The sequence below is a fragment of the Malaclemys terrapin genome, chromosome 11 (genome assembly GCF_027887155.1).
Source record: "Malaclemys terrapin pileata isolate rMalTer1 chromosome 11, rMalTer1.hap1, whole genome shotgun sequence".
NCBI classification, from domain to species: domain Eukaryota; kingdom Metazoa; phylum Chordata; order Testudines; family Emydidae; genus Malaclemys; species Malaclemys terrapin.
The window spans coordinates 59,396,308-59,423,337 of record NC_071515.1 but is presented as its reverse complement, the minus strand read 5'-3'; the positions used below and the strand labels follow the sequence as shown (position 1 = coordinate 59,423,337).

Below are 27,030 nucleotides of genomic sequence, written 5' to 3'. Positions count from 1 at the left end.
TCAGAGCTTCAACATCTTCAAGAAATGTGGCCCAGTTTCATTTGGAGGGGGGGAGAAAGGAAGTGTACTTCTCTGTCCATAAAACATCTCTCCTTCCTGCTCTGAAGCATGGTTCAGCACCCTTATTTCCTCTTGGACTAATTAGTTGTCCTTGCTTCTGGTAAAGGGTAGGGAGAGATTTTAAAGTGGTATTAGCTTTGTGATGATATCCATGATCCTCCCTACCCATTGACCTTCCCTCAGTCTAGGGAAATCCTGGAGGTTTGATGATGGAGAGGGCAGGAATAGGAGGGTAAAAGAACATAGGAAGGGAGGACAAAGATGCACTGGTTGTATGTGTGGGAGAAGGAGACAGAGAGGGAGAAGAGCTGATGCTGAAATGGAAAGAGCTGCATAGCAATTTAGTGGACATTGAATGAAATCCAAACTCCTAGTTCCTCTCCTTGTGAGCATTTATTGAACAGCTATTAGGATAGGGAAGCACAGATCTTACAGGTAGAGGAGAGTAGTTGCCCATCTTTATCAGAGCCTTGCACATCCCTTTAGTCAGAGCTGTAACCTCACTGTCTCCTAGGTGTCCCCTTCAATGTCTAAGTGAAGGAGGTGGACCTGAGAGATCTCTGATCTCCCAAGAGAGACAGAGAGAAAGAGAGCTATCTAGGCAGGAGGGACAAAAAGGGAGCCTGAGGAGGAAGATATCTCACTTGTTCTGCTGGTTCAGCCCCCCTTTCCTTTTTTTCAAATCCAGATGACTTTAAAGGCACCATCATCCTGAGGACAAAGGCCAGTAATTTCTCAGAACAGCAGAAGTAGAACTCAGACTAGTGTAGGCCAGAGACTGATGTGAAGATGTAGGAGCCAAAATTCAGATGTCCTCTTTGGGTGGAGGTATCTGGGCTCTAGTGTAATAGTGAGGGGGGGACTGTTAACTCAAGATTGGTGGAGCCCTGAGGACAACTGCCAACACCACTCATACAGAAAACTTGTATTTTTGGTCTTGGCTGTAAGATTGGTGTAGGAAGGAAAGAGAGAAGCAGTGACACCTTACCCAAAAGTAATGTGAAGGTTTTTCAGAAGAAGAGACACACTTCACATCATGTTGTTTGCTATACTCTCTAATAGAACTCATGTACAGTCAAATAATTAATGCAAGATGTTTAATTTGGTACATACTCCCGTGTGAAATTGAACACCTCCCCTGTGACATTAAGATATACAAGAAGTCAGGAAAAAGCAAGGCTCTGCTTACTGCTACTGTTAATTCCTATTGAGACAGGTTTTGTAGTATTTTTTTAATTATCTGATTAGTTCTGAAACAAATAAATCATTTATTAAAATGATTTTCAGAATAAAATCTATGGTAATTAACTACAGATAGATGAAAAATAGCTGCAATGATACAAAAATGCTGAAAAAATACCTCTGTCCTTAGCAGGTGTCCGTGTTTCTATTTAGGAAGTTTTTCTCAAAGAAAGACTACGAATAAAATATTTTGACTTCTAGTATATTTACAATAATTTAGACTAATTATGGATACTTTTAGGTGTGTATGTTTGCATCATTTACAGTACAGTAAATTTTGGATCTTGTCATAAATTGTGTGAATAGATAAAATGAATAGTAATTAGCCCAAATAATACACACAGAGAGAGAGAGAGAATGGTTACTCGCCTTCTTGAAGAACAACACTTGTTCAGTGTAATAGTGTGGGTACTCATCTGATGCACCGTTGCTGGAGAGATTTCCCTAGCAGGACCCAAAGGGGCAGACAGACATGCACTCTGACTTTTTGCAGGGTCCAGGATGAGGATATAATGGGTGGAGCTGCCCTGTAACATCCTTCAGTTCCTTTGAACTAGACTCTAGATCAGTGATTCTGATGTTTTGGGGAAGGAGGTTGGGTCATATAATTAACATATGCTACACATCTTGAAGAACAACAGTTACAAAAGAAAAGTAACCGCGTTTTCTTCTTTTAGTGATTGCATATATCCATTACATTGAAGGTGACTCCCAAGTGTTTTTTGATGGAAGTGGAGCTAGGACTGTAGGACATCTTTCCCCCATCAATCACATCTTCCCTTGATGCAGAAGTAATTGCACAGTGTCTAGCAATGTGTGAACAAAGGACCATATCAATGCTCTGCAGATGTTCACAACGGGAGAGTTTCCCCAATGGATGCCGATTGTTCCCTAATTGAATGTGTTGAAAGCTTCTCATGGAGCATAACAAAACAATGCAGCTGATAATCCATTTGGAGAATTGTTGTGTTGTGACAGGATGACTTCTCATTCATTCTGCATAGGATACAAAAAGCTGGAAAGAAGCCTGAAAGTATGGAAGTTGAAAGTACATTTGAAGTATGGAGTTTTTGTTCATCTTTGTGAACATGTGGTTTTGGGGAAAAAGGGCTGGTAAGTATATTGACTGACTGAGGTGAAAATCTGAGGCACTATTTTGGGAAGAAACTTAGGGTGTGGCCTGACCTGCACCTTGTCCTTGTAGAATATGGTTTATGGAGGATCTCTTACCAGGGCATGTAACTCCACCATTCTCCTCGCAGAGGTGATGGCTACTAAGAAGGTTACCTTCACTGAGAAGCATAGCAATAAGCAGGATGCCAAGGACTCAAATAGAGGTCAAATAAGAGCTGACAGCACTAAATTCAAGTCCCAAGGTGGAGTTTGATCCTTGATAGGTGGGGAACATCCTGGTTAGACCTTCTAGGAAACTGTTTGTCACAGTATTAGAAAAAAACAGTCCTTCCGGTAATATGAGGGTGAAATGCTGAAATGGCAGCCAGATGCACCTTAATGGAGCTGACTGCCAGACCTGACTCTTTAAGATGTAAAAGAGAGTTCAAAATCTTTTGAATTGTAGATGGCGTAGAAGACATACTGTGGCTAGCATCTCAGATGGAGAAATATTTTCATTTACTAAGGCACGGGATTACAATTTTTTTTTGCTGTGCCCCCCACTTCAGAGATTCACATCCCATGTGTGCCTCCTTCTTTCTAAGAAACAGCGGGATATGCATACAGCAAGGCCTTGTCCCAAAGTAACAGGAAACTGTCTGAGATGTACCTGAGACTGTTACCTGTTCTTGAACAGAATTGAGGACATTTCCAGTTCTGGTGAGTTGTGAACAAATCCACTGTAGGAACTCCCCCTACTTGAAACACTGATCTTTGAATGGTTGTGTTGAGAGACCATTTGTGATCCAGGTTGAACAACCTACTCAGACATTCTGAACTCCTGGGGGGTGCAAAACTATGAGAGTTAATAAGTTCTATATGCAGAAATTCAGCAACCTCACTGCCTCATGGCAAAGGCTGTCTGAGCTGGCATACCTCTGCTTGTTCACATAAAACACTGCTGTGCTGTTGTCGGTGAGCAACTGGATAGCCCTTCTCTGAATGTATGGCAGGAACTGCTGACTCTATGGATATTGTAAGCAAACTCAAGGAAATTTAGGTTTAATTTGGCCTTGTGAGTGGACCTAAAGCCATGAGCTTGCAGGTTGTCCAAATGACATCTCTACCCCATGGTGGAAGTGTCCATTACCAAGGTAATACAGGAGAGAACCAGTGATAACTGGACTTCCCTGCACATGTGTGCAAGGGATATAGAGAACAGATATGTCTGAAATGATTAACAACTACAGATTCCTTCCGGCCCTAATGAAAATTAATAAAGCTATCCACCTCTGTTTATTCCAGAATAGGATCTTCCTAGGAAGTAAAGATAATGAAGCAAATGGTTCACATCATTCAAGACACTTTGTCTAAGGACCCACATAACAGCCTAGGTCAGAAATTCCTCTCCCCAAGAAGAGAAACCATGGCTAAATCAGAGTATTGTTAATTATGTAGGCATCAATCTCTCATAATTTGCAACCGCTTTCTCCCTCTCAATCTAGTTAAAAAAACTTCAAGTTACCAAGAAGGGTGACACACTGCTTTCCTGAGCAAACCAGCACATTGCACATTGCGAGTGAATAAACAGATGGGTGGGAAAACTAAGTTAAGCAAGCTAGAAATGTGGTTGCAAGATTGAACATAAAATTGGGCAAACTACCTGTTACCCCAAGAAATCCAAGCCACATATTTCACCCCAGTGTATAAACTGCACATTGCTTTCCTTGCATAGCAAATAAAACCATGGATAATCTCTCACCCCAAATTAGAAGCTGCACATTTGCTTGCCTTGTGAGTTAGCACTACATCCTTCCATATGTGAATAATGTCTTGTTCTATTATAAGTCCTAAATAATGTGAAATGTTTATGTACAATCAAAAATATATGGAGTATGTCCTCCCAATTTAGAAGATTATAAGGATTTTGTTGGTTTGCATTGTAACTAATTATTGCACTTTAGATATAATAGGAATTTTCAGGCAGAAGGAAGAAGGTATGTTAAAAGATAAAAACTAAGGTATAACTTTGAAATATTAAAATAATTTGCTTAAAAGTGGGGAATCCTAATTAATAATGGGGGCTAATAATGAAATAAAATCCTTGAAATGAATTAAACTTAAAAAGCCTCCGTTAAGAATTAAATATATTTCTTATATACCAAAAAGCCATCTACTGGATACCAATGGAAGCAGCGGTGAAAATAAGAGAAATGAAATCTAATGACCCACCTGACAAGTGTCCAGTAGGAATCAGATGATGGACCCCTCTAATGAGCCTGAAACTAGGTTATATAAAACTGAGGTCACCATGTGCTCAAGAGAGTTGACTGGACCCAAAAGAAGTTGCAGCATCCTACGTGCAACCAATGCCTGGACCAGCTGTGTGGAAAGGCCATTCTCCCATCCCAGAGTTAACAGGATAAGAAGTATTGAGATTTCAGTTCAATGATTTTATTTCCCCTTTTATTCTTTATCATAAATAACTGAAAGTTATCTTTCTGAGTCTACACTCTCTAGTGAGACCTCAAATAACCATATTTTAGATTTAACTCCTTTATAAGTCCAAGCAAACTGACCTAGGAGAGACTGAAAATGAGAACTTTGCACAATTGTTTTTTAATATTCTAAACTTGCGTCTTTTGGACTAATCCAGTCAAAGAGTAGTAACCACACACTTAAAGGGGCCTTAAAGACCAGCACATCCTTGGAAGTGTGATAAATGTGTTAGGAATTGAGAATTTATTATCATAAGTAAATGTAATAAGAAATCTTGGTAATATGCATTGTTCTTTGATATAACTGCTGAGCCTCAACTTTACTCTGTGATTATAGAATGCAAGACTGCAATGTGTATGTAGTACATACCTAGAACATTGGTTGTGTTTGCATGTAAGTGATGAGCTGTTCATTGTTCTGGGTGGATTATTAAATTGTTGGTTGGCTAAGAATAAGCAAATGTCCTTATCTGAAAAATACTGTTCAAGTTAAAAGTTGACCCGAAAAGAAGCTTGCATTAAAACTAGTAAGCTAACATTCCTTGGACTCAAGAAAAAAGGGTTATTCTATTAACACTTATCCAGTTGGAAAACCTAATTCGTTCCTTTTCACACTTCCATGTTGTCTTGGTTCATCCACCAATTTAGAGATGACTATACCTTGGCTGGTATCCATACTATCTTGTCTAAGTGTTGTAGCTGAAGATGGTAGACTGACTTGAGCCATTACTGCATACCGCCGAGATGCAGTTTGGCATAAGGGATCATATGTACAAGCAGTTATGTTTCCCAGGAGCCTAAAGCAGTTCTGCATTGTGGTTCCTGGCTCATCTTTGATCAACAAACAAACTGAAATGGGAAACACAGGAACCACTTAGGAGTCTGATGAGGAGTAAGAGTTGTGGTGAAATACTGGGAGGAGACATCATAGATTGGGACTGGGACTTTCATCAAGACTGCAGTAACAGAACAGCACTGGAAGCTTCCTAGCTACCAGTACCATGTGCTGAGGTGGAGTGGGTACCAGTGGTCTAGGTGCTGTTCATGAAGAAGCTGAGGAAAATGATACCAGACCTGGGCTCATGGGCACCATGAAAGATACCAGTGTCGATGCTGAAGCCTGCAACATGTGTGACAGCACCAGTAGACAGCCCTCTCTATGAATGAATGGCAAAGGTACTAGCAGGCCATTCATAGCTGTGTAGGTCTCTGTTGTTGTCCATAGCAACGGAGCCCTCTGCCCTACAATAAGCAGGAGTGATGGATCCACTGTTGCCACCAATGAAGTATGTGATCTCGTCGGCCCTGGAATGGGTACCAGAATCAATGTGTCAGTCTTCTGAGACCCACTCCGAGGCAGTACCAGGGAGTGGTGAGCCGTTGGGCATGGTCTATCTTTGGTATTGGAATGGCTTATTTCTGTGGTAGAGGATTTTAAAGAAGTCAAAGACATCCTCTTTTTTGGTTCTGAAGGCCACGGGTGCTCAGGGAAAAGAGCAGTTTCCATGAGGATGCATCTTCTCTCTTCTTCTTCATTGCAGTTTTGAAGCCATGGCAATTCAGACTCCACTTTAAACAGAGAGAGTGAGGACCAGTAATGACACTTTATGACACCTGGAACAGGGCTTAAAGCCAGGGGACCTTGGCAAAGACTTACCCTGGTACTTGGTGAAGCCTGAAGACACCTGCTTATTCAACAATAATAAAATACATTTTAAAAAAATCAATAAATAAGGGTACAAAGTACCAAACAAGTACCACTAACTAAGAACTAGCTAACTATATACAAATGTAGTTCACAGATAAACCAGGGATGAAAAGCACACTTCAGTCATCAACGGTAAGAAGGAAATGAAGGATGGGGGGGTGGGGGTGGCTTCTCACTGTATACCCTTGGCGCATGAGGGAAGCCAAGGTGCAAGCATGGCTGCCTCTATGGGTATTGCTATGGAAAACTCTCCGGCACCAGTGCATGAGATATATACACACACCTGCAGCATAATCAAAATATGCAAACACTCGAAAGAAGTAGTCATCTCTTTGGAAAGTTGAAAGAACACACATTTTTTGGATTTCAGAGTGACTCAACAAACAACTGCCTGGATATTAATACAAATCAAAAACTCAATCAATCAGAATAGTCATTTTAAGAAACTGTAAAAATCACTATATACATTAGGTTACTGCATTATTCTACTATAACAGTTCTAGGATTATCTTTCTCTCAACTGCATACTTTAAATAGTAATAAGAGTATTAAAATGAAACGTAGAGACTGTTACTGTGATTATACCTGTTTCAATGAAGTGTAGTTGGATCCATCAGTGCTAATTTTTCTTATTTCATGATGGTCAGCCAGAATTAAGAAAGGCTCCTCATCTAAACCACAGAAGAAAGAATATATTACATTAGGAATATAAAGCTGAAATACAGATGGTTTGAAAAATAAAATGTTACAATGCTACAGTGTTATGGATGAAAGAAATAGTTAAAACCTTCAATTGTTTCAAGTAAGATCAATGATGCAACATAAAAATGAACAAAGCGTTCAATTAATATCATTTAATGTAATTTAAAATTTCCTTTGTAATACAGGAGCCATATTAAAACTCATGGTAATTTGAAGTCCAAACTGAATGTAAAGGATATTTTTAGGTTATTTATCCTGAGTTTTAAATCAGTCAAGTAATAAACAACAATGCAAGGTGGAAAGAGAAAAAAGGTTACTTACCTTACAGTAACTGTTGTTCTTCAAGATGTATTGTGCATATATGCATTCCACTGTAGGTATGTGTGCATCCAGTGCATTAAAGTTGGAGACTTTTACCAGCAATACTACTAGGAGGTGCATGCACCCTTGCTCTCCTTGTGCTCTCAGGTGAGGGCAATAAAAGGGGCATGTGTGCCCTTTCCCTCTCCATTCTTTTGCACCACTATAAGTGAATCCAAAGTAGCACAGAAGGTGGGAGAGTCGTGGAATGTACATGTAAACAACACATTTTGAAGAACAACAGTTACTGTAAGGTAAGTAACTGTTTTTTCTCCTTTGAGTGATTGCACACATTTACATTCTACCATAGGTGACTCAACAGCAGTTCCTTTACAGGTGGAGTAATTGTGGATAATCTTAACCGAAACTAAAGTACCAACTTTCCAAAGTTGGCATCATCAAGAGCGGCTTGAGTGATGGCAGAATGATTAGAAAAAGTATGCAGAGAAAACCATTTCCCACAGGGCATATATCAGCTATTGGAACATTGCCCGAGAAAGCTGAAGTAGTGTACTGCGCTCTGGTGTAGCGAACTGCTATTCTTGACCAAGGAGAGACTTCAGTGAGCTGGTAGCATAGTTTGATAGATTCAGAAATCTAGTGTGATATTTGCTGAGATGACTCTGGTTGACCCTTAGTTCTTTCAGGTAGGCTACAAAGAGTCTGGGGAGAAAGATCTGAAAGATCTTGTGAGGTCCAAATAAAACACCAGTACTCCATGAACATCCAACATATGGAATGCTTGCTCCTCCTTATGCGAATGGGGTTTCAGCAAAAACACCGGAAGGTTAATGGTTTTGTTTAGATAAAAGGTTGATACTACCTTAGGCACAAATTTAGGATGTGGTCTAAGGGATACCTTGTCCTCATGAAATACTATAAAAGGAAGGTCAGCTAAGAGAGCCTGAAGTTCTGAAACACTCCTCACTTAAGAAAGTGCTACCAAAAATACCAATTACATAGATGATAAAGATAAAGAAGCTGTCTCCGTAGTCTCAAAAGGGGAACCCATGAGTATCGAGAGAACTACATTTAAATCCCATAGAGGTACCAGAGCAGACACAGGAGGGTAAGTATTGGTTAGGCCCTTTCAAAATCGAGAAACAAGATGGAAAACCTCTCTATTGGCGGATATAGTGCTGAAATAAAAGCCAGGTGAACTCTCACAGAACTATTTGAGGCCTGATGATTTCAGGTGCAGGAGATAGTCCAGCACATGCATAACCTCAATATGATGGGGCAATAAACTGTGGGACTGTACCCAAACAGAAAATCTTTTCCAGTTCGATGCATACCTAGCTCTAATGGATTCTTTTCGGTTGCTCACCAAGAAGGCCTAGACCTCTTGGGAGCACAATTTCTCACGAGTGCTCAGCCAGAGATTATTCACACAATAGGATGGAGAGATTTAAGGTTCAGATGCAGAGATCTGTCCTGGTTTGGTGACAGAAGTTCTATAACAAGTTGTAGAGTTACCAGTGAATGGATGGACAGCTGATGTATATCCATGAACCAATATTGTCTTGGCTATGCTGGTGCAATGAGGCTTAATGACTCGTAGTCCTGTTTTAGCTTCCTGAGCTCCACTGGAATGAGAGGAACTGGAGGGAACACATATAGGAGGTGACCAGACCAGGGAAGAAGAAAAGCATCTGTGATAGAATCTGCAGTGCTGTTAGCCTTGGAGAAAAATCCCATGCACTTGTTGAGGTTGGTCACAAACAAGTCTATTACTGGGTACCCTAGCAGTGGAAAGCATGGAGGAGAATGTCTTTCTGATTGATCATTCAAGATGGTCTATGAAAACCCCCTTGTGCAATCTGTTATTACATTTCTCACTCCTGAAAGGTGAAAAGCCTTCAGGGAAACATCATAGACTCCAAAGGAGGATAGTTTCCCAGCACAGCTGAGACAATCTTGCATCTCCTTGATGTTCAGGTAAAACATACCTGTGGTGTTGTCTGTGAGAGCTTGCACCACCTGTTTTCTGAGGGAGGGCATAAATACTACCAGGCCAAATGAATAGTTTTAAGTTCCAACATGTTTATATGCAGGGGAAACCTTCTGGATATAAAAATGAGACTCCTTTGCACATATTCTTTGGGTCCAATCACCAACTCGGAGAGTGAAACACTCAAGTAGATACATAAATCTGCACATTCAGATGGCACCTAGAAGGAAGAAATACTGAATGAAATCAGCCTTGCAGACAGTGAAGGTGAAGTCTGGCATGTAGAGTTACATACATCCACAAGGCCATGTGGCACAGGAGATGAAGGCAGGTATGCACTTTTGTCATTGACCTGGATCTGAGGTCATTGGAAAGGGCAGCTACAGATAGGTACCTGTTCTTTGAAAGATAAGCCCTGGTTGTTCTGTCATCGAGGTTTGCTCCTATAAAAATTATGCATTGAGTGGGTTGTAACTGAGATTTCTCCAAATTAATTTCAGGCCCAGATGAGATCACTAGGACATTGTTTTGGATCTGGTCACTTGATGGAGTCATCCTACCTCCTAGAGCTAAAAGGGACCTTGAAAGGTCATCAAGTCCAGCCCTGTGTCTTCATTAGCAGGACCAAGTACTGATTTTGCCTCAGACCCCTAAGTGGCCCCTTCCAGGATTGAACTCATAACCCTGGGTTTAGCAAGCCAATGCTCAAACCACTGAGCTATCCCTCCCCTACCTACTCCAGTTGATTGTTCAGGTAAGGAAATAGTTGCATGCCCAAATGATGGAAGTGAAGAGTGAAGACCCTAGGGGCTGTTGACAAATTTAAAGGGAGCACTGTGTACTAATAGTGGTTGGTGCCTACCACAAAACAAAGGTACTTCCTGTGGGAGGGATGTATTACTGCATAGAAGTACAAATTTTGTAAATTGAGGGAAACATACCAATCTCCTCTTTCCAGGGAAGGGATACTAGAAGAGAAGTTAACCATCCCAAACTTGATCTTTCTGATCACATAGTTTAGCTTTCTAAGGTCTACAATGGGACAGAGGCCCCCAGTTTCCTTTGGAACCAGGAAGTGCAAGGGAAAAAAGCCTTTTCCTCTGTGTTGGTAAGGAACTTCCTCTCTGTCTCCCAATTAAGTGAAGAAAGTAAATAAGGAAGTGTTATTTACTCCTGCTCATAACACAAAAACTAGGAGTCATCAAATGAAATTAATAGGCAGCAAGTTTAAAAAAAACAAAAGGAAGTATTTTTTCCACACAATGCACAGTCAAACTGTGGAACTCCTTGCCAAAGGATGTTGTGAAGGTCAAGACTATAACAGCGTTCAAAAAAGAACTAGATAAATTCATGGAGGATAGGTCCATCAACGGCTATTATCCAGAATGGACAGGGATGGTGCCCCTAGCCTCTGGGAATGGGCAACAGGGGATGGATCATTTGATGATTACCTATTCTGTTCATTCCCTCTGAGACATCTGGCATTGGCCACTATCAAAAGACAAGATACTGGGCTAGATGGACCTTTGGTCTGACCCAGTATGGCCGTTCTAATGTTCTTACATAATTCTAGAAGAGACCATAGTTCTTGAGGTTGCACAGTCTCATGAGAGGGGTCTGTTAAAAGTGAGGGGAGAGGGGGAATGGGAAAAGAAAGGGAAATTAATTGGATAACATATTCCTCTTTTACTGTGCTAAGTACCCACTTGTCTGATGTGATGTTTTCCCAAGCACGGTAAAAAAGGGATAAGCATATCTCAAAGGAAGGAGATAGCATTGGCACATTGTCCATTACCAAAAAGTCAAAATGACTGCTTTGACGTCGTAGACATCTGGTGAGAAGGTGAAGATGGCTAGCAACATTTAGGAGGTCTTGACCTCTTCTTGGGAGGGATATTGTGGACTCTGTTGGAAAGAGGGTGTATAAAAATACTGTGACCTAACTAGGTTCCTTTTTGTAGCTGCAGTGTAAACTCTTAAAGAGTGAAGAGGTGCATGGTATCACCTGTTTTTGTAGAAAATTGTTAACACCCTTCAGATGGTAAGTCCTCTCTTGTGATGTGCATGCTCCTTTGGGATGCCTGAAGCCTGCAGCCAGGAAGTATTTCATATAGAGACTGCACTGGCCATGGAGCATGAGGCAGTAGCAGCGGATCTGTTGCTACCTGAAGGGATGTTCACACTATAAGATGTCCCTCAGACACTAATGCTAAAAACTGGTCACAAAATTCCTCTGACAGTTTATCAGAGAACTTGGAAATAGCAGAGAAATTAATAAAGTTATACTTAGTTAAAAAAAGCCTGGCAACTGGCTTTTGTAGTGTAGTAGTGGAATAGACTTTACAGCTGTATAAATCTAGCTTCTTAAGCTTCATATCTTTTGGAGTGGACTTAGGATGGTTTTGGCAAGGCTGCTCATTACCACGTCCTACTACCAGAGAATCAGGAACTGGATGAGTAAAGAAATGCTCAAACCCTTGCTGAGGAGCCTGCAATAGAGGCTAGAGTCTGTCAAAGAGTCGTTGCAGGCTCTGACAAGGCCTCATTAATGGGAAAGCCAAATTTTCCTAGAGTAGAAGTCTGCAAAATATCCAGGAGAGTGTTCAGATTTTCCTGCACAATCTCCTCCTGCACTCCCAGAGAAGTAACCATCCTTCTCATGAAATCCCGGAAGACTTTAAAATCTTCCGGGTCGGAGTGAGTGGGAGAGAAGTTGATTCCAGGGTAACAGCTTCATCTGGTGAGGAAGAAGGAATGTGAGAAGGGGCAATAAAGGCTTTTTAGTAATTCACTCTCCTCCATGTCAGGTTCCATGAGAGCGGGTTGAGGAATAGGCGCAGGATACTGAAAAGATGTCTCATGCACTGAAAGTGAGGGGAGACATTCTCCCAGGAAGTGAATGAGATGGGGGTCTAAAATCCCTTGGTGCAGCCCAAGACCAATATGGCCATGGAGGATATTGCATGGTCATACCCCATCAGTGGTGGGGGGCCCCCAAGCTGCAACTTTCCTGCATGAGAACCAGTCTTGATCCTTAGACCTGATAATAGAAGATCTATAGGGAGAGCTGAAGAATCTTGGAGGACAGACAGGTCCTTCCCTTTCTGAGCCCATAGAAGATACATAAGCCTCTTCATGGTAGTGGGTAGCTGTTCCCATAGGTGTTCTTATGGCTAATATGTGGGATACATACCAGGGTCAATAAAAGATGCAGGTTGGAGTGGCTGAAAAGCTGATGAAGAGGTTGGTATCAGCGGTGCTGGAATAGACACTGTGTGTGTTGTCAGTGCATCAGTGGAGCTGAATGGATAGTCAGTGCTGGTTGCATCATTGGTGCCAGGCATGTCGATGGTGCCAAGTGAGATATCGGTGCTGGGTGCATTGGCAGAAGGGATCGTGTAGATAGTATCAGTTAGGTAAATATCAGAGCCAGCTGCAGTAGAGAGAGTTAGGCAGGGAAAAACAAAGAAGTTCCCTTGCTGCTAGGAAGGCCTGAAGAGTAGAAGGCACCTCAGTTGAATGTATTAATTCTGACAGTGCCAACAATATTGGAGGGTCCAGAGACCAATGGGAAGGCCCTAGAACAAGTGAAGACACTGGCCTCAGCGGCCCACATGGAGCCGGAGTCAACAGTACTACCTCTGATGGAACAAGTGAGCACTTCCATTTGTGAGGTTTCAAACCAGTACCAGAGGATTTACCAGATGAGAGTTTGGGAGAAGACCGAGACTTAGAGGTCTTGTCAAAGTCTGAATGTTTAGATCTCTTCAACCTAGATAGAGAAGAGGAAGCATGACATTCACTCCCAGATTTATGTTTGGAGTCAGAAAAATCTAGAGGAGTACTCTGACTTGACCCAGAGTCCCCGGGGTCATGATTGGGACTCGGCTCTGATGCAGGTTGTGTCACCTCCTTCAAGAGATGATCGTTAAGGTAACAATCTCTCTAATTCTTAGTGTGGATAGGAAAGGAGGTACAAATAAGACATTTGTCCCTCCCCTCACCCAAACAAATCAGACAACTCTTGTGCCTAGCCATAAAACCTGAGAATCTTTTCATAATAAATTCTCCAGGTACTAATAAAAGTATAGCTAAAATAACCACACTGTACTCAGTAGCATCTGGGAAAGCCTCTCACAGGCTGGGAATGACTCTTACCACAGCCAGCTTTGCTCCAACATGAACAGCTGCCAATTTAAGTTTGAGAAGTTTGTCATTAACACTTTGAAATCTTTACATATTTAAGCTCCAGAATGAATCTCGGATCCTACCCCCTCCTATTCAAGGCTCCACTCCTTCCTCTCATCTGACTGCTCTGTGTCCTGTAAATGTGCATGTGCCCTATAAAGTAAGGGATAGGAGACGAGAAAATCAGATCCCGTCTCTCAACTCTGCTTCTTCAGCTTCCTCTCCCGTTATTCATGGAAGCTGCAGGGACAAGAGTCTCACAGATACAGGGAGTCAGGACTTCCTGTCACTGAGGCAGAAAGTGACCTACTGTTGGAAAACCAGGCCTGCAGGGAGTGCAGGCAGGTCAAGAACAGGAGCATCTCTGCCTGCGAGGGAGATGAGGATTTCCAACACTTTCGGAGGAGTCCAGCAGAGGAGGAATGGAGTGTGTTCTGTTTGTGCATGGGAGATGGCTTGTAACTGGTAGAGTCCCATACTTCTAATTCTCCGTCCTTGACCTCCTGTTCCTCAGATAACTGACACCATGTAATCCTGACAGTTGAAATAAGTCAGGAAAGAACACATATAGGACATGGAGAGAGATAATTAAGCTAAGTTCTTATATATATCTATGCATACCATTTCATATAGTACATTTTGCACTATGGCAGGAGATAATGCACTTTTTTCTTTACAATAAGAACCGTGAACTAGACATTTTTAATGCAAAGATCAGAAACACCATATAATTTTCTTTTAGCCTCTTTTTTCCCCATGATTAACTTTTTATGCAGGCTTAATGCACTGGGTGATTGTATGCTGAAGTGTCAGCAAGTTATTCTAAAAATGAAAATAAATAAAATAAAAAAATAATGCATCAGCAGCAGGCTTTTTAATATTGCACATTACATTTTTTACTATTACCATGTGACTGAGCAGCAGGCAATATAAAGTGATTTTTTTTCTGCTTCTGAAATTTCCCAGTGCTTAGTGCACACTTAATAATTCACAGTATCATAATGCACTGTAATTATCCACATAGAATCCTGTGTGTGGAATACACAATAAAAGTAGAAATTATTCTCACATCCAGACACCTTGCACTGAATTCAGATTTCTGTTTCTGACTGAAGAAGATGCTTTAAACCATCTTTCTAGTCATTACAAAGGCTGAAACACCACAGATTTCAGAGTTAAAGCTTTTCACAAATAATTTTGGATATATTTGTGCATAAATAAAATGTGATACCTGAAAGAGATTTACAGCCATTGAGGTTATCAGGTTGTGTTTCATACCCATCTGCACATAAGCATTTGTAAGTTCCATATGTATTGATGCATTGCTGGCTACAGGGAAAGCCAGATGAACATTCATCAATGTCTACACATGTTTTGCCATCATCCTTGAGCCGGAATCCAGGCCAGCATTTGCACTGGGAAAGAAAAAAAGAACTCATTTTTTATTATTGTTGGTGTCTTTCTGTTTGGCATAAACTTACTAAGAATGGCTTAAAAACAGAAATCAAAGACAGAGTAGTCTGGTACCACCAATCTTTCAAAATGACAACTTTAAAATAATCTTTTTTAACCAATTGTTTTAATTTCATTTAACTTTCTATGTAACAGGAATTTATCAAATGGCACATTAGAGATGTTTGTTGGAGAATTGTCCTACTGAAGTGAAACTAGCAGAATTTTCTTTTTCTACAGTTTAACAAAATGTTAGGCCTTCCTCCCTTTCTACTCGACTATGACCATATAAAGAAAATACGGTTACTTACCCTAGTACTGTGGTTATTAAGGATGTCCTTGTGATTGGATTCTTTTGGTCAGCAATGTCCGTTTGGGCTGAGACTGTACCATAGGAGCCTTTGTGTTCCCCATTTCCTCACTGCCCAAAAAGATCAAGGACGAACTGCATCCAACTGTCCTCCAATTCCTTCACCAACACAACATCAGGATTCCGTAGCAGCAGGGAAGGAGGGTGGGTCATGGAATGCATGTTAACACCACATCTCAAAGAAACAGTTACCGTAGGGTAAGTAACTTATCTTTCTTCTTTGATTGACTGTTCCCATGCATTTCACTTCTGGTGACTTGTAAGCAGTGACCCCACAGACAGGAGGCTCATGCTCAGTGTCTATTTAAATAGTGATTGCAGGTCAGCTATGTCAAAGCAAGCTTCTGATCTTGATGTCTTGCATAGGAAATAGCGTTTTGTGAAAATATGGACTAATCCCCATGTAACTAACCTTCAAATATCAGAAACTGGTCAGCTTCCTAAGGAAGGTGCAGAAGCTGCCTGTGATGTAGAATAGAACCTGGATGGAAGGATCTAATTTAGCTCACTCACAGCACGATACGATGTAATTAGATATCCATTTAGAGAGTTTCTGGGTTGATATTGTCAGACCTTTAATCCTATCTGCAGACTCAACAAATAGTCTAGGGAAGCTCTTGCATGGTTTTGTCCTATCCAGGTAAAGTGAAAGAGCCCTAACTAGATTGAGTGTGGGGGGCTTGGCTTCCCCCTGCTTGAAGTATGGCTTAGGAAAGAAAACTGGCAGATGAATCATCTGATTCAAATGAAAGTCAAATTATATTTGGTAAAAACTTCAGCTGAGGCTTAAGAGTCACCTTATACATACAGAACACTGTGTTAGGCATACCAGCCATAAATATCATATTGTTGAAGGCAGATCCCATTAACCCAGATAAGACTATATTTAGATTCCAGGAAGGAAGGGGGTCAAAGAATGTGGGAAACATATGAATCAGGCTCTTTAGAAATCTAGCAATTATAGGGTGGGAAAAAATGATGTGACCTTGGATGGGGCAAAGGTAAGGTGTTACTCATACTAAGTTTACTCTTACAGAGTACTTTAGAGATAAAAGGGTAGTCAGGAATTAGGGTATCTGAAGGAGACAGATAGTGTTGTGTGCCCAAATAAAGAATCAATTTTACTTGGCTGCAGAGAATCCTTCCTGTTGGTTGACATAACACATCGGTGTTGTGTTGTCAGTCAGGATCTGGCCCATTAGTCCACATAACACAGGAAGAGACACGGTGGAGGCTAGTTTTTTATACAAAGGACAATCTCTTCTACAGTTTAGAGGCCTTGGGTCTGAAGATGGTCCAGATGAGCTCCCTACCTAAGCATGGAAGCATCTGTCACCAGTATCTTGGTGAAAAGAGGTGGAGAAAATGGTACTACTTTGCAAACCTTGAGAGGGTGTTTCCACCAATTTAACAATGAGAGTACTTCTCAAGGGACTTGCATCCTCATGTCTAATGTTTGTTGGGTAAATATACATATTTCAACCACCCTTACATGTAGCATGAGTGAAGTCTGGCATGCTGTGTGACAGATGTGCAGAAGACCACATGACCGAGAAGTCTGAGACATGTGCCAGCAATGCCTCTCTGCCATGTACATTGGCCAAACTGGACAGTCTCTACGCAAAAGAATTAATGGACACAAATCTGACATCAGGAATCATAATACTCAAAAAATAGTGGGAGAACACTTTAACCTGTCTGTTTTTTTTTCTCTTACTTAATTGGCCTCTCAGAGTTGGTAAGACAACTCCCACCTGTTCATGCTCTCTGTATGTGTGTGTATATATATATCCTCAATATATGTTCCATTCTATGCATCCGAAGAAGTGGGATGTAGCCCACAAAAGCTTATGCTCAAATAAATTTGTTAGTCTCTAAGGTGCCACAAGTACTCCTCAAAAGCAAGACAGGGTCCTGTGGCACCTTTAAGACTAAGAGAAGTATTGGAGCATGAGCTTTCGTGGGTGAATGCCCACTTCATCAGACGTCTGGACCCTCTGTTGCTTTTTACAGGTTCAGACTAACGCGGCTACCTCTCTGATACAAGTACTCCTGTTCTTTTTATGTAAAAGCAAGCATCTTATAAATTGAGAACCATGAACCAGTCCCGGGAAGCTAAATATGGGATTATACAGGATAGAGTTACTATGCTGAATTTAGAATCGTGGATGAAGGTGTTGAATCGTCTCTAATCCAGGTTAGGCAACAGCCCCCGCCCACCCACACACCTTCTTTTGCAGAATTAGAAAATAATGAAAATAAAATACTTCCCTCTGAACTCCAGAGTGCAGCTGGGCAGATGATGACTATTCTGTTTCACGGCAATTTTTAATATTTCAAAATTGTTTTTTTGTTCCACATTGTAAAATAGTCCAAAACCTTTCAAACATTTTTGCACAAAAGGAATTTTGTCAAACTGTTCATTTTCAGATAGGAACCTGAGAATTTAAATACGGGACAGGCACATGTGTGGGGCGAGGGCACTGGACTGGGATTTGTGAGATCCGATTTGAGCCCTTGATATGCCTGATTCAGAACAGTTTTTTTCATCCCAGGCCAGTGCCCTGACCATCAGGTTATATCTGGGGTCGTCAACGTTCGGCATGCGGCTCGCCAGGGTAAGCACCCTAGCGGGCCGGGCCAGTTTATTTACCTGCTGACGTGGCAGGCTTGGCCAATCACGGCCCCCACTCGCCGCGGTTCGCCATCCCGGGGCAATGGGGGCAGCGGGAAATGGCGCGGGCCGAGGGATGTGCTGGCCGCAGCTTCCCACCGCCCCCATTGGCCCGGGACGGCGAACCGCAGCCAGTGGGGGCAGCAATCAGCCGAACTTGCCGCGTCAGCAGGTAAATAAACTGGCCCGGCCCGCTAGGGTGCTTACCCTGGCGAGCCACGTGCCGAACGTTGCCGACCCCTGGGTTATATAATGTGAGACTCTCTCTCTCAAACTTCATCCATACATTTCTGTGACACATTTTGGCTTTGCCAAACAGCATTTTTTGATGAAAATTCAGCTATTCAAAAATGTTTTTTACCAGCTTTACTCCAGAGGCACTTTTTCTATTGCTCCAAGATTTAGAAGCGAATCCTCTTCTTGCTGTAATAGTCTCTCATAAGGAGTCCCTGAAGAGGGACGGGGAATATGTGAGAATCAGAAGGCTGTGAAATTGAAAGGAACACCCCACTAAGACCTTCTGGTCTGAGATGGTGTGATTCCAGGCTCCTGAAAATAAAAAAAGGCAATTGCCAAAGGGGATGGGGAAGGGAAATGGCTCTCAACTGTAGCATCAACTGTGCTACCTAGAGTTGGACTCAGGATGAGCGGTTGTATAGAAAGTGGCAGAGGGTCTCCATTGATGAAATCTGCTTTTTTCTGGGTGATGCAGAGGGTCTTATCTAATGGAAGGAAAAAGGCCTCTCCCTGGAAAGAGGTCTAGCCTGTTTTCTCCTAGGTACTGGCATATAGGTGCCCAAGAGGTAAAAAGTAGCTTGTAAATTCTTTAGCGCGTGCAAGACTTCATTAATCTTCATATTGAACAGGTCACAGCCTTCAAATATGAAGTCCTCAATCACTGTCTGTACCTTCTTTGGTGTTTCTGCAGCCTGCAAACATGAAGCCCATGGACGTGGCCATTGATTGTGCTGCCATGTGTGATGCATCTAATGCCACCTGAATAGAAGTGCAGGCCACTTGCTGACCCCCGATAATAACAGTTTTCAATTCTTCCCTGTTGTGTTGAGTGTAGGTTTTTTTTAAACAAGTATGATATCTTGTCCCAATTTAGATATTTACATTAGGGCCTACTAATTAGCAATGAACATCTGGAAATGCAGAAGTATAGTTCTTCCTGCTGAATAAATCTAATTTTTTTGGATCCTTGTCTCTTGGGGTTGTTTTCAGTGGCTCTTGTTGTCTGGATTCCTAATGAATAGCAGCTGCTACCAAGGATCCTGGGAGTAGGTGAGTGTAGGAATACTCAAAGCCAGCTAAAGATAGATGATAGTATCAGTCTGCCACAGATAGAGGAGTCTGCCAAAGGTGTTTTGCTGGCACTAATAGCCCCCCATAACTGGAATGGATAATCTTCCAGGCACCGATGTGTGTACAATGTCAACCAGCCTGGGCAACTCTCCCGGCACTACTTCCACAGGGATTTCCAGGGTATTTGCCAGTTGGCGCAGAAGTTCTTGCAATATCTTGTAAACATCTGGCTGACTAGAAGTAGTGGACACTACTGCCTCATCTGGGGAGGAGGAGGAGATAGCTGCTGGAATTATCTGTTCCTCAGTTTGCAGGTGTTGATCTTCACTTTCCTGCTTTTCTTGCTGAACTGTGTGAGTGAGCGCCACCTATGCCTCTTGAATAACCCTACGGGATTTTGCATAGAGGAAGGTCTAGGTAAAGGTTGGTTTTCTTGCTGGCTGCATGCCCCAAGAAGCCCAGTAGGACCATGATTTAACATTATAGGAGTAAGGGACTGTTGGCATTGGGGGGATGTACCATGATGAGTATTTTTCCTTAGATCCCCTATGCCCACGCCTATAGTATTGGGTCCAAAACTCTGCCCAACCAAGAGAGGTCTTATGAATGGGACTGAGGTGAGTGAGTAGAGGATGCCTCTCTGCTGGGAGGAAGAAATGGAATACTTCTCCTCTATAGGCAGGGGTCCCAGGCGAACTACAGTGTCACTCACAGTTGATGCTGAAGAGGTGCTTGGTACTGTAATGGTGGAAGCAGTCAGTATTATAGACAGCACTTTATGATACACTAGTATACAATAGTAGAGACTCATGCTGTGCAGTCACCTTACAAAGTTCGGTGTTGACAAGGTTGGTGCTGAGAGCAAGTGTACTGGGATTATGGGTTCTGCGTCTATCAGCACTGGGTGTACTGATGTCAGTACTGAGGGGTCAGGAACAAGGGAGGTAGAGAGCACTGCTCAAGACAGTACTATTGCTTGGTGACCAGGCTCTGTCAGGGTGTCAGAGTTACATGATTTAGGCTGTGAACTACTATTTATTGAGCACCTTCAGGTGATCTATGCCCCTTTTCACTAGGACGTGAGGAAGTTGACCTGGATTTATGCTCTTTAAAGGAACGGTGTTTCTTCATACCATTTTAGCTCACTGGATGGAAGAGGACTTAGCTGATTTGCCAGTCTTTGATCAGAAAGCCTGGGAATTTAGACTTGAATCACAGTTCACAGAAACACTTAGGGATGAAGACTGTTCAGGCCTGGTTGAGTCTTTTACTCAGGATCTGAGGAGGCTCTCCAAGTTTTCCAGGAATAATAGTTCACGTTAAGCTTCTCTCATCTTTTGAGTTATTTTCAATAAGAAATGAGATATGGAACACCTATTGGGGATATGTCCTTCCTGAGGCAAAATACAAAATGCACTTTGAGTGCCTACCATGCAGCAAAATCGTCACAACACAAGAAAGTTTCTAACCATCAGAGGAGTGAAGTTCTGGAACAGCCTTCCAAGGGGAGCAGTGGGGGCAAAAGACATGTCTGGCTTCAAGACTAAGCTTGATAAGTTTATGGAGGGGATGTTATGATGGGATAGCCTAATTTTGTCAATTAATTGATCTTTGACTATTAGCGGTAAATATGCCCAATGGCCTGAGATGGGTTGTTAGATGGGGTCGGTTACTACAGAGAATTCTTTCCTGGGTGTCTGGCTGGTGGGTTTTGCCCACATGCTCAGGGTTTAGCTGATTGCCATATCTGGGGTCGGGAAGGAATTTTCCTCCAGGGCAGATTGGCAGAGGCCCTGGGGGGTTTTCACCTTCCTCTGCAGCATGGGGCATGGATCACTTGCTGGAGGATTCTCTGCACCTTGAAGTCTTTAAACCACGATCTGAGGACTTCAATAGCTCAGACATAGGTTAGAGGTTTGTTACAGGAGTGGGTGGGTGAGATTCTGTGGCCTGCGTTGTGCAGAAGGTCAGACTAGATGATCATAATGGTCCCTTCTGACCTTAAAGTCTATGATTCTATGATAAGGGTAAATTTTGAAGCCCAGGGACTTTGCTTCAGACCCAAAGGCTGTTCCAGAAAGCCTTGCATAAGTCAGGGACGTATACCTGACAATTACGCAAAAAAAAAAAAAAAGCTTGCGGAACTTATGGAACTTTTTCTGTAAGTGTGGGTTTGCATAAGTCGGGTTTGCATAACCTGGGGAGCATCTGTATAAACTGCTGCTCAGCCCCTGCTTGAGGGCCTGAGCCTTAACTCTTTACTGCCCCGCCCTGATCCAGGGCCTGGGCTAGTTATCTGTTAATTGTTACCTGTGTGCGCTCAGGCCCCTGCCGGACGGCTTGAGCCAGGGCTCCTGTGGCCTGACTGATTCCACAAGGGGCCGTGCAAGGACTAAGGGGGACAGTGTGGTTCCCCACCGCCCCGGAGAGGGACGAACCCTGACGCACCCTCTCTACACCAGCTAATGACAATGACTCCTGTGAAAGGAGGAACAGATCTCCACAATCCCCTTGACAGAAAAAGTGAGATTTAATAGGAGCAACACCTCTTCCTGGCATGGAGATGTAGCCACTGCCTCCTTTTCCCTCCTCTTCCAACTGGGGGTTGCCATCTCTCCCCTTGTGATTTTTTCATTAGCTCTCTAGCAAAAAAATGTCTTCTACATTTTAAGGTAAAACATAACTGTCCAAACAAAGAATCCTTTAACCCTCAGTTGGCCTTTACTGGGACACAATTTCCTTCAACCCAACCCCAGGTTCAACAGTTTATCAGCAACAAATGTTTCCTTTTCTACTCAGTGCAGTGGTTTCTGCACCATCACTCTAGGTAGCAATGCAGAGGTGTCGGGAAGCCCTCTACCTTGGACTCCAACTCCTTGACTCTAATAAGTGAGCCAGCTCTCTACTTCAGAAACCAAGTGCTACTTCAGACTCCAGGGCTACTTCTGCAATTGACTGGTTTGCCTTTTAGGCCCTCACAATAGCACCTTCTCAGGCAGTCCTACACTGCTTCTTCCTAGGCCTTCCCCAGGACTCTTTGGGTTAAACTGTTGCTCTTCCCCAGGGCTTTCCCAGATCACCTTTGAAGAGGTTAGCCTCAGGTCTTCTCCACCCTTAGTCTCACCCTACTGAGTGCAGACTGCCTCTATGGATAGGTGCTACTTGCTTTCCTTTAAATCACATGACCCTTCACAGTCATGTTCTCCCCAAATTCTCAGTCCCATGATTTGGGAGGTAAACCTGGCACAGGTGAAACTTAGTTCTAACTCCCTTAAAGGGGCCAGCTTATTCTGTGACATGAGACTTCCCTGCCAGAAAATATCCTTTGATGCCTCAGGCTTATCACTATAAACTTCATGTCACGTGGCAAGCACTTCCCAAGTTGTGGAGAGGTGGCTAACTGTATTTAGCAGATCCCCAGAGATTAAAAATTAGAATTTTCAGGTGGCCAAGAGTCTTCCAGTTTTGAACTCCATTCTCTTGTTCATGTGTGAAATCACATATGACATAATCTTCTTGAATACTGTAGCCATGTCTGCCACAGTGACAGGAAAATGATTCCTGTGACTAAAACAATAGACCGAAGATCCCTCCTCCAACCCCAGAAAAGTAGCCTGGCCATTCAATGGCAGATTTTCTTTTCCAGAAGGAGTTGGAGGTGCTCTAGAATTCCTTAGTTGATTCACAGAACCGAAGTCTACCTTATGAGTGGCCCCAAGTTTGCAGTTCAACAGGAGCCGATTCAGGTAGAAAAGAACCTACCATCCACAGAAAAGGGGATGAAACTAATTCAATAAGGCAGGCTTGTCATTATAAAACAAGAGGTAAAAAACACTAGGGAATCCATTCAAATGTTAAACAATCATTTTGAAGGTACAAAGGTCCAGGTGGAGTCCCACCATCAGGGAAAGAGTGAAGAATTTCTTGGAATTTGGGCCAAAACAACATTCAACCAATGGGTCTCAGACATGGAAGTACAAAGATATATAATTAAGTTTGTTATCATATGCTCCAGCATCTTCATTCTATTAATGAGCAAAATGCATGAGCAAAGTTGCATGGACACAACTGGAGGGCACATTTTGAAATTTTGTCCATTAACAGTGCATTGTTCAATTTTTCTTTGTTAATTGAGTCACTATTTCAATCAACTTGGGAAAAGTTTACTATTTGTATTAATTACTATTGGAGACATGGTCTTATAAGCAACTCTCTCAGATCATTTGTATTTTTCGTACATCAGCTTGATTTGTTTGGGGTTTTTTAAGTGCTGTATCTTTAGACTTTTGTTATTGTAGGTTCATCTTCATCACCTTTCAAGTAAAATATTCATGGATTAGTTTTTACAAATACATAGAAATAAATGTTGAAATTACTTAATGTACATCTTCCCATTCATTATAAATTGAATTTAAGCTCCTACTTTTTATACAACTGATGGTCATTTGCATACCTCATATATTGATTTGCATAGGTTTGTGATTTTGATTAGGTTACTTGTTTAAAAGCTAGTACTGCATTCTGAAGTTCTACTACATGGTTATGTGGTTTAAACAATCATAGTTAAGGATTAAGAACTTATATTATACTATATTACACACCATGACTACCAACCTTGTACCGAACAGGAAGATCCTGACAATCTTGAGAACAGCCACTGACTTTCTTACTCAAGCATTCATTGATATGGCAGTTTCTCTCATCAGATCCATCACCACAATCCTCTTTATTGTCACAGACATCTATTTGAGGAATGCACTTGCCATTTTTGCAAATGAAAAAAGAACTGTTGCATGACTGTTCTGGAAAAAATAAAATAAAATAAAACAAATGACGAGTATGTCAGTGGTTCTCATACTTTTCCCATAGTGTGACCCAGCTCTAATAGATTTTTTTCATGGACCAACTCCAATCTGTGGGGACCAGATTTTCCGTTTGTGACTGATCTCATAAGATTGCTTGTATGACTACAGTAATTGCTTATATGAAAAATTTATGTGTGTAAATTTTACTTTAGTTTTAGGTATCTATATTAAGATAAGTGTTTACTCCTTTCTGAAAAAGTTAATCATATTGTCTATTCTTCATTTCATCTTCCCTTTCCATCAGTTTGGTTTTGCTTAACAAGAAATAATGAGAAGAGCAAGCATCATGCAGCATCACTTCTCTGCAGTCCACCAGTGAAAAAGCCATAAACTGTATATTGGAAACCATGCACAAGGGGGAAAAAAGCTATAGTACAGGAAATTAACTGCCCTCTGTATATTAAAAATATCATACTTTATATAGTCTTCTGGGGAAAACACTGGAAAAAAATCATAATACATTTGTAGAGCTATCTAACATTGAAGATTATTTTTTGGTAGCAATGGAGAACTGTCATAGTAAAATCCTCTAATAGGGTCATTTCCCCCCCTCCCAAAAAAACAAACAAAAAAAACTGGCTATCTAAAGCCTAATTTGGAAAATGTAACAGGAAAATTAGATGATTCAGGAGCATCCAGACATGTGATAACTTAACTGTGTACCACAAAAGCTAAGAAAATATGAAAAATAACTATGATGCAAGATACACAAAATTGAGGAGGTACTGACAGGCATATAGGGAGCACTAATAAGATTTGTCACTAGCGTCCAAGTCATATGCCTTTAAAAAGTAATACATATTCAACTACAGAACTTAAGAATGGCCATATTGGGTCAGACCAATGGTCCATCTAGCTTGGCACCACTTCCAGCAGTGGCCAGTGCTAGATGCATCAGAGGGAATGAGCAGAAGAGGGCAATTACTGAGTGATCCATTCCCTGTCATCCAATCCCAGATTCTGGCAGTCAGAGGTTTAGGGACACCAAGAGCATGGTGTTGCATCCCTGACCATCATGGCTATCTTCCATGAATTTATCTAATTATTTTCTGAACCCAATTATACTTTTGGCCTTCACGGCATCCCCTCACAATGGGTTGACTGTGCATTGTATGAAGAAGTACTTCCTTATGTTTGTTTTAAACCTGCACCTTATTAATTTCATTGGGTGACCCCTAGTTCTTGTGTTATGTGAAGGAGTAAATTACACTGCCTTATTCACTTTCTCCACACCATTCATGATTTTATAGACCTGCATATTATCCCCCTTAGTCATCTCTCTTCCAAACTGAGCAGTCTCAGTCCTTTTAATCTCTTCACATAGAAGCTGTTCCTTATACCTATTTATTTGTGCTTGCCCTTCTCTGTACTTTTTCCAATTCTAATATATCTTTTTTGAGATGGGATGACCAAAACTGCATGCAGCACTCAAGGTGTGGGAGTACAATGGCTTTATTTAGTGGCATTATGATATTTTCTATTTCTTTCCTAACAATTCCTAACATTTTGGACTGTTGCTACACACTGAGCAGATGTTTTCAGAGAACTATACATGATGACTGCAAGATCTCTTTCTTCAGTGGTAACAGCTAATTTAGACCTCATCATTTTATATGTATAATTGGGATTATTTTTTTTCCAATGTGCACTACTTTGCACTTATCAACATAGAATTTCATCTGTCATTTTATCACCCAGTCACCCAGTTTAGTGAGATCTCATTGTTACTTTTTGCAGTCAGCTTTGTACTGACTATTTTTTTATTGTCTGCAAATTTTAACTCCTCATTGTTCATCCTCTTTCCAGATCATTTGTGAATATGTTGAACAGCACAGGTCCCAATACAGATCTGTGTGGGACCCCGATATTTACCTCTTTCCATTTATTCCTACCCTTTGTTTCCTATCTTTTAACCAGTTACTGATCCATGAGAGGACTTCCCTCTTATCCCATGAGTCCCTACTTTGCTTAAGAGCCTTTGGTGAGGGACCTTGTCAAAGGCTTTCTGAAAGTTCAAGTACACTAGATCGACTGGATCACCCTTGTCCACATGCTTGTTGACCCCCTCACAGAATTCTAATAGATTGGTGAGGCATGATTTCCCTTTACAAAAGCCATGCTGACTCTTCCTCAAGTTATTATGTCTGATAAACTTAACAATAGTAAAGGATAAAATTATCAGCCTGTACTGAAGTTAAGCTTACCTGCCTGTAATTGCCAGGATCACCACTGGAGCTCTTTTAAAAAATGTGGTTACATTAGATATCCTTCAGTCACCTAATACAGATGTCTATACTAGCTGGAAACACATGTGTAAACAAACTACAAGCTACCTTGAACCATCTGGTGTGGCTAGCTTTATTTGATCAGTTGAGACTAATCAACTACAGAATTCTTGGCTGTTCAGGACTGACAAATTACAACTCCATCCTCCTCACAGGATGAATGAAGCATTAAAGAGACAGGACTGTACCATACAGTTATTAAGATTATAGTCTTTCTATCTACAATTCTAAATTAAGTTTGTTGGGAAAAATAC

General features: G+C 41.6%; 1 protein-coding gene across 1 annotated transcript in view; it reads right to left on the bottom strand.

Moving 5' to 3' along the window:
- Nucleotides 1-27,030, bottom strand: part of LRP1B (LDL receptor related protein 1B) — a 1,255,163-nt gene that overhangs the window by 230,982 nt on the left and 997,151 nt on the right. The window contains exons 55-57 of the mRNA XM_054044441.1: nt 24,241-24,428; nt 15,054-15,237; nt 7,207-7,292 (exon numbers count right to left, since the gene is read on the bottom strand). Coding sequence (XP_053900416.1) covers nt 7,207-7,292; nt 15,054-15,237; nt 24,241-24,428 — 458 coding nt within the window. The remainder of the gene's footprint in view (nt 1-7,206; nt 7,293-15,053; nt 15,238-24,240; nt 24,429-27,030) is intronic.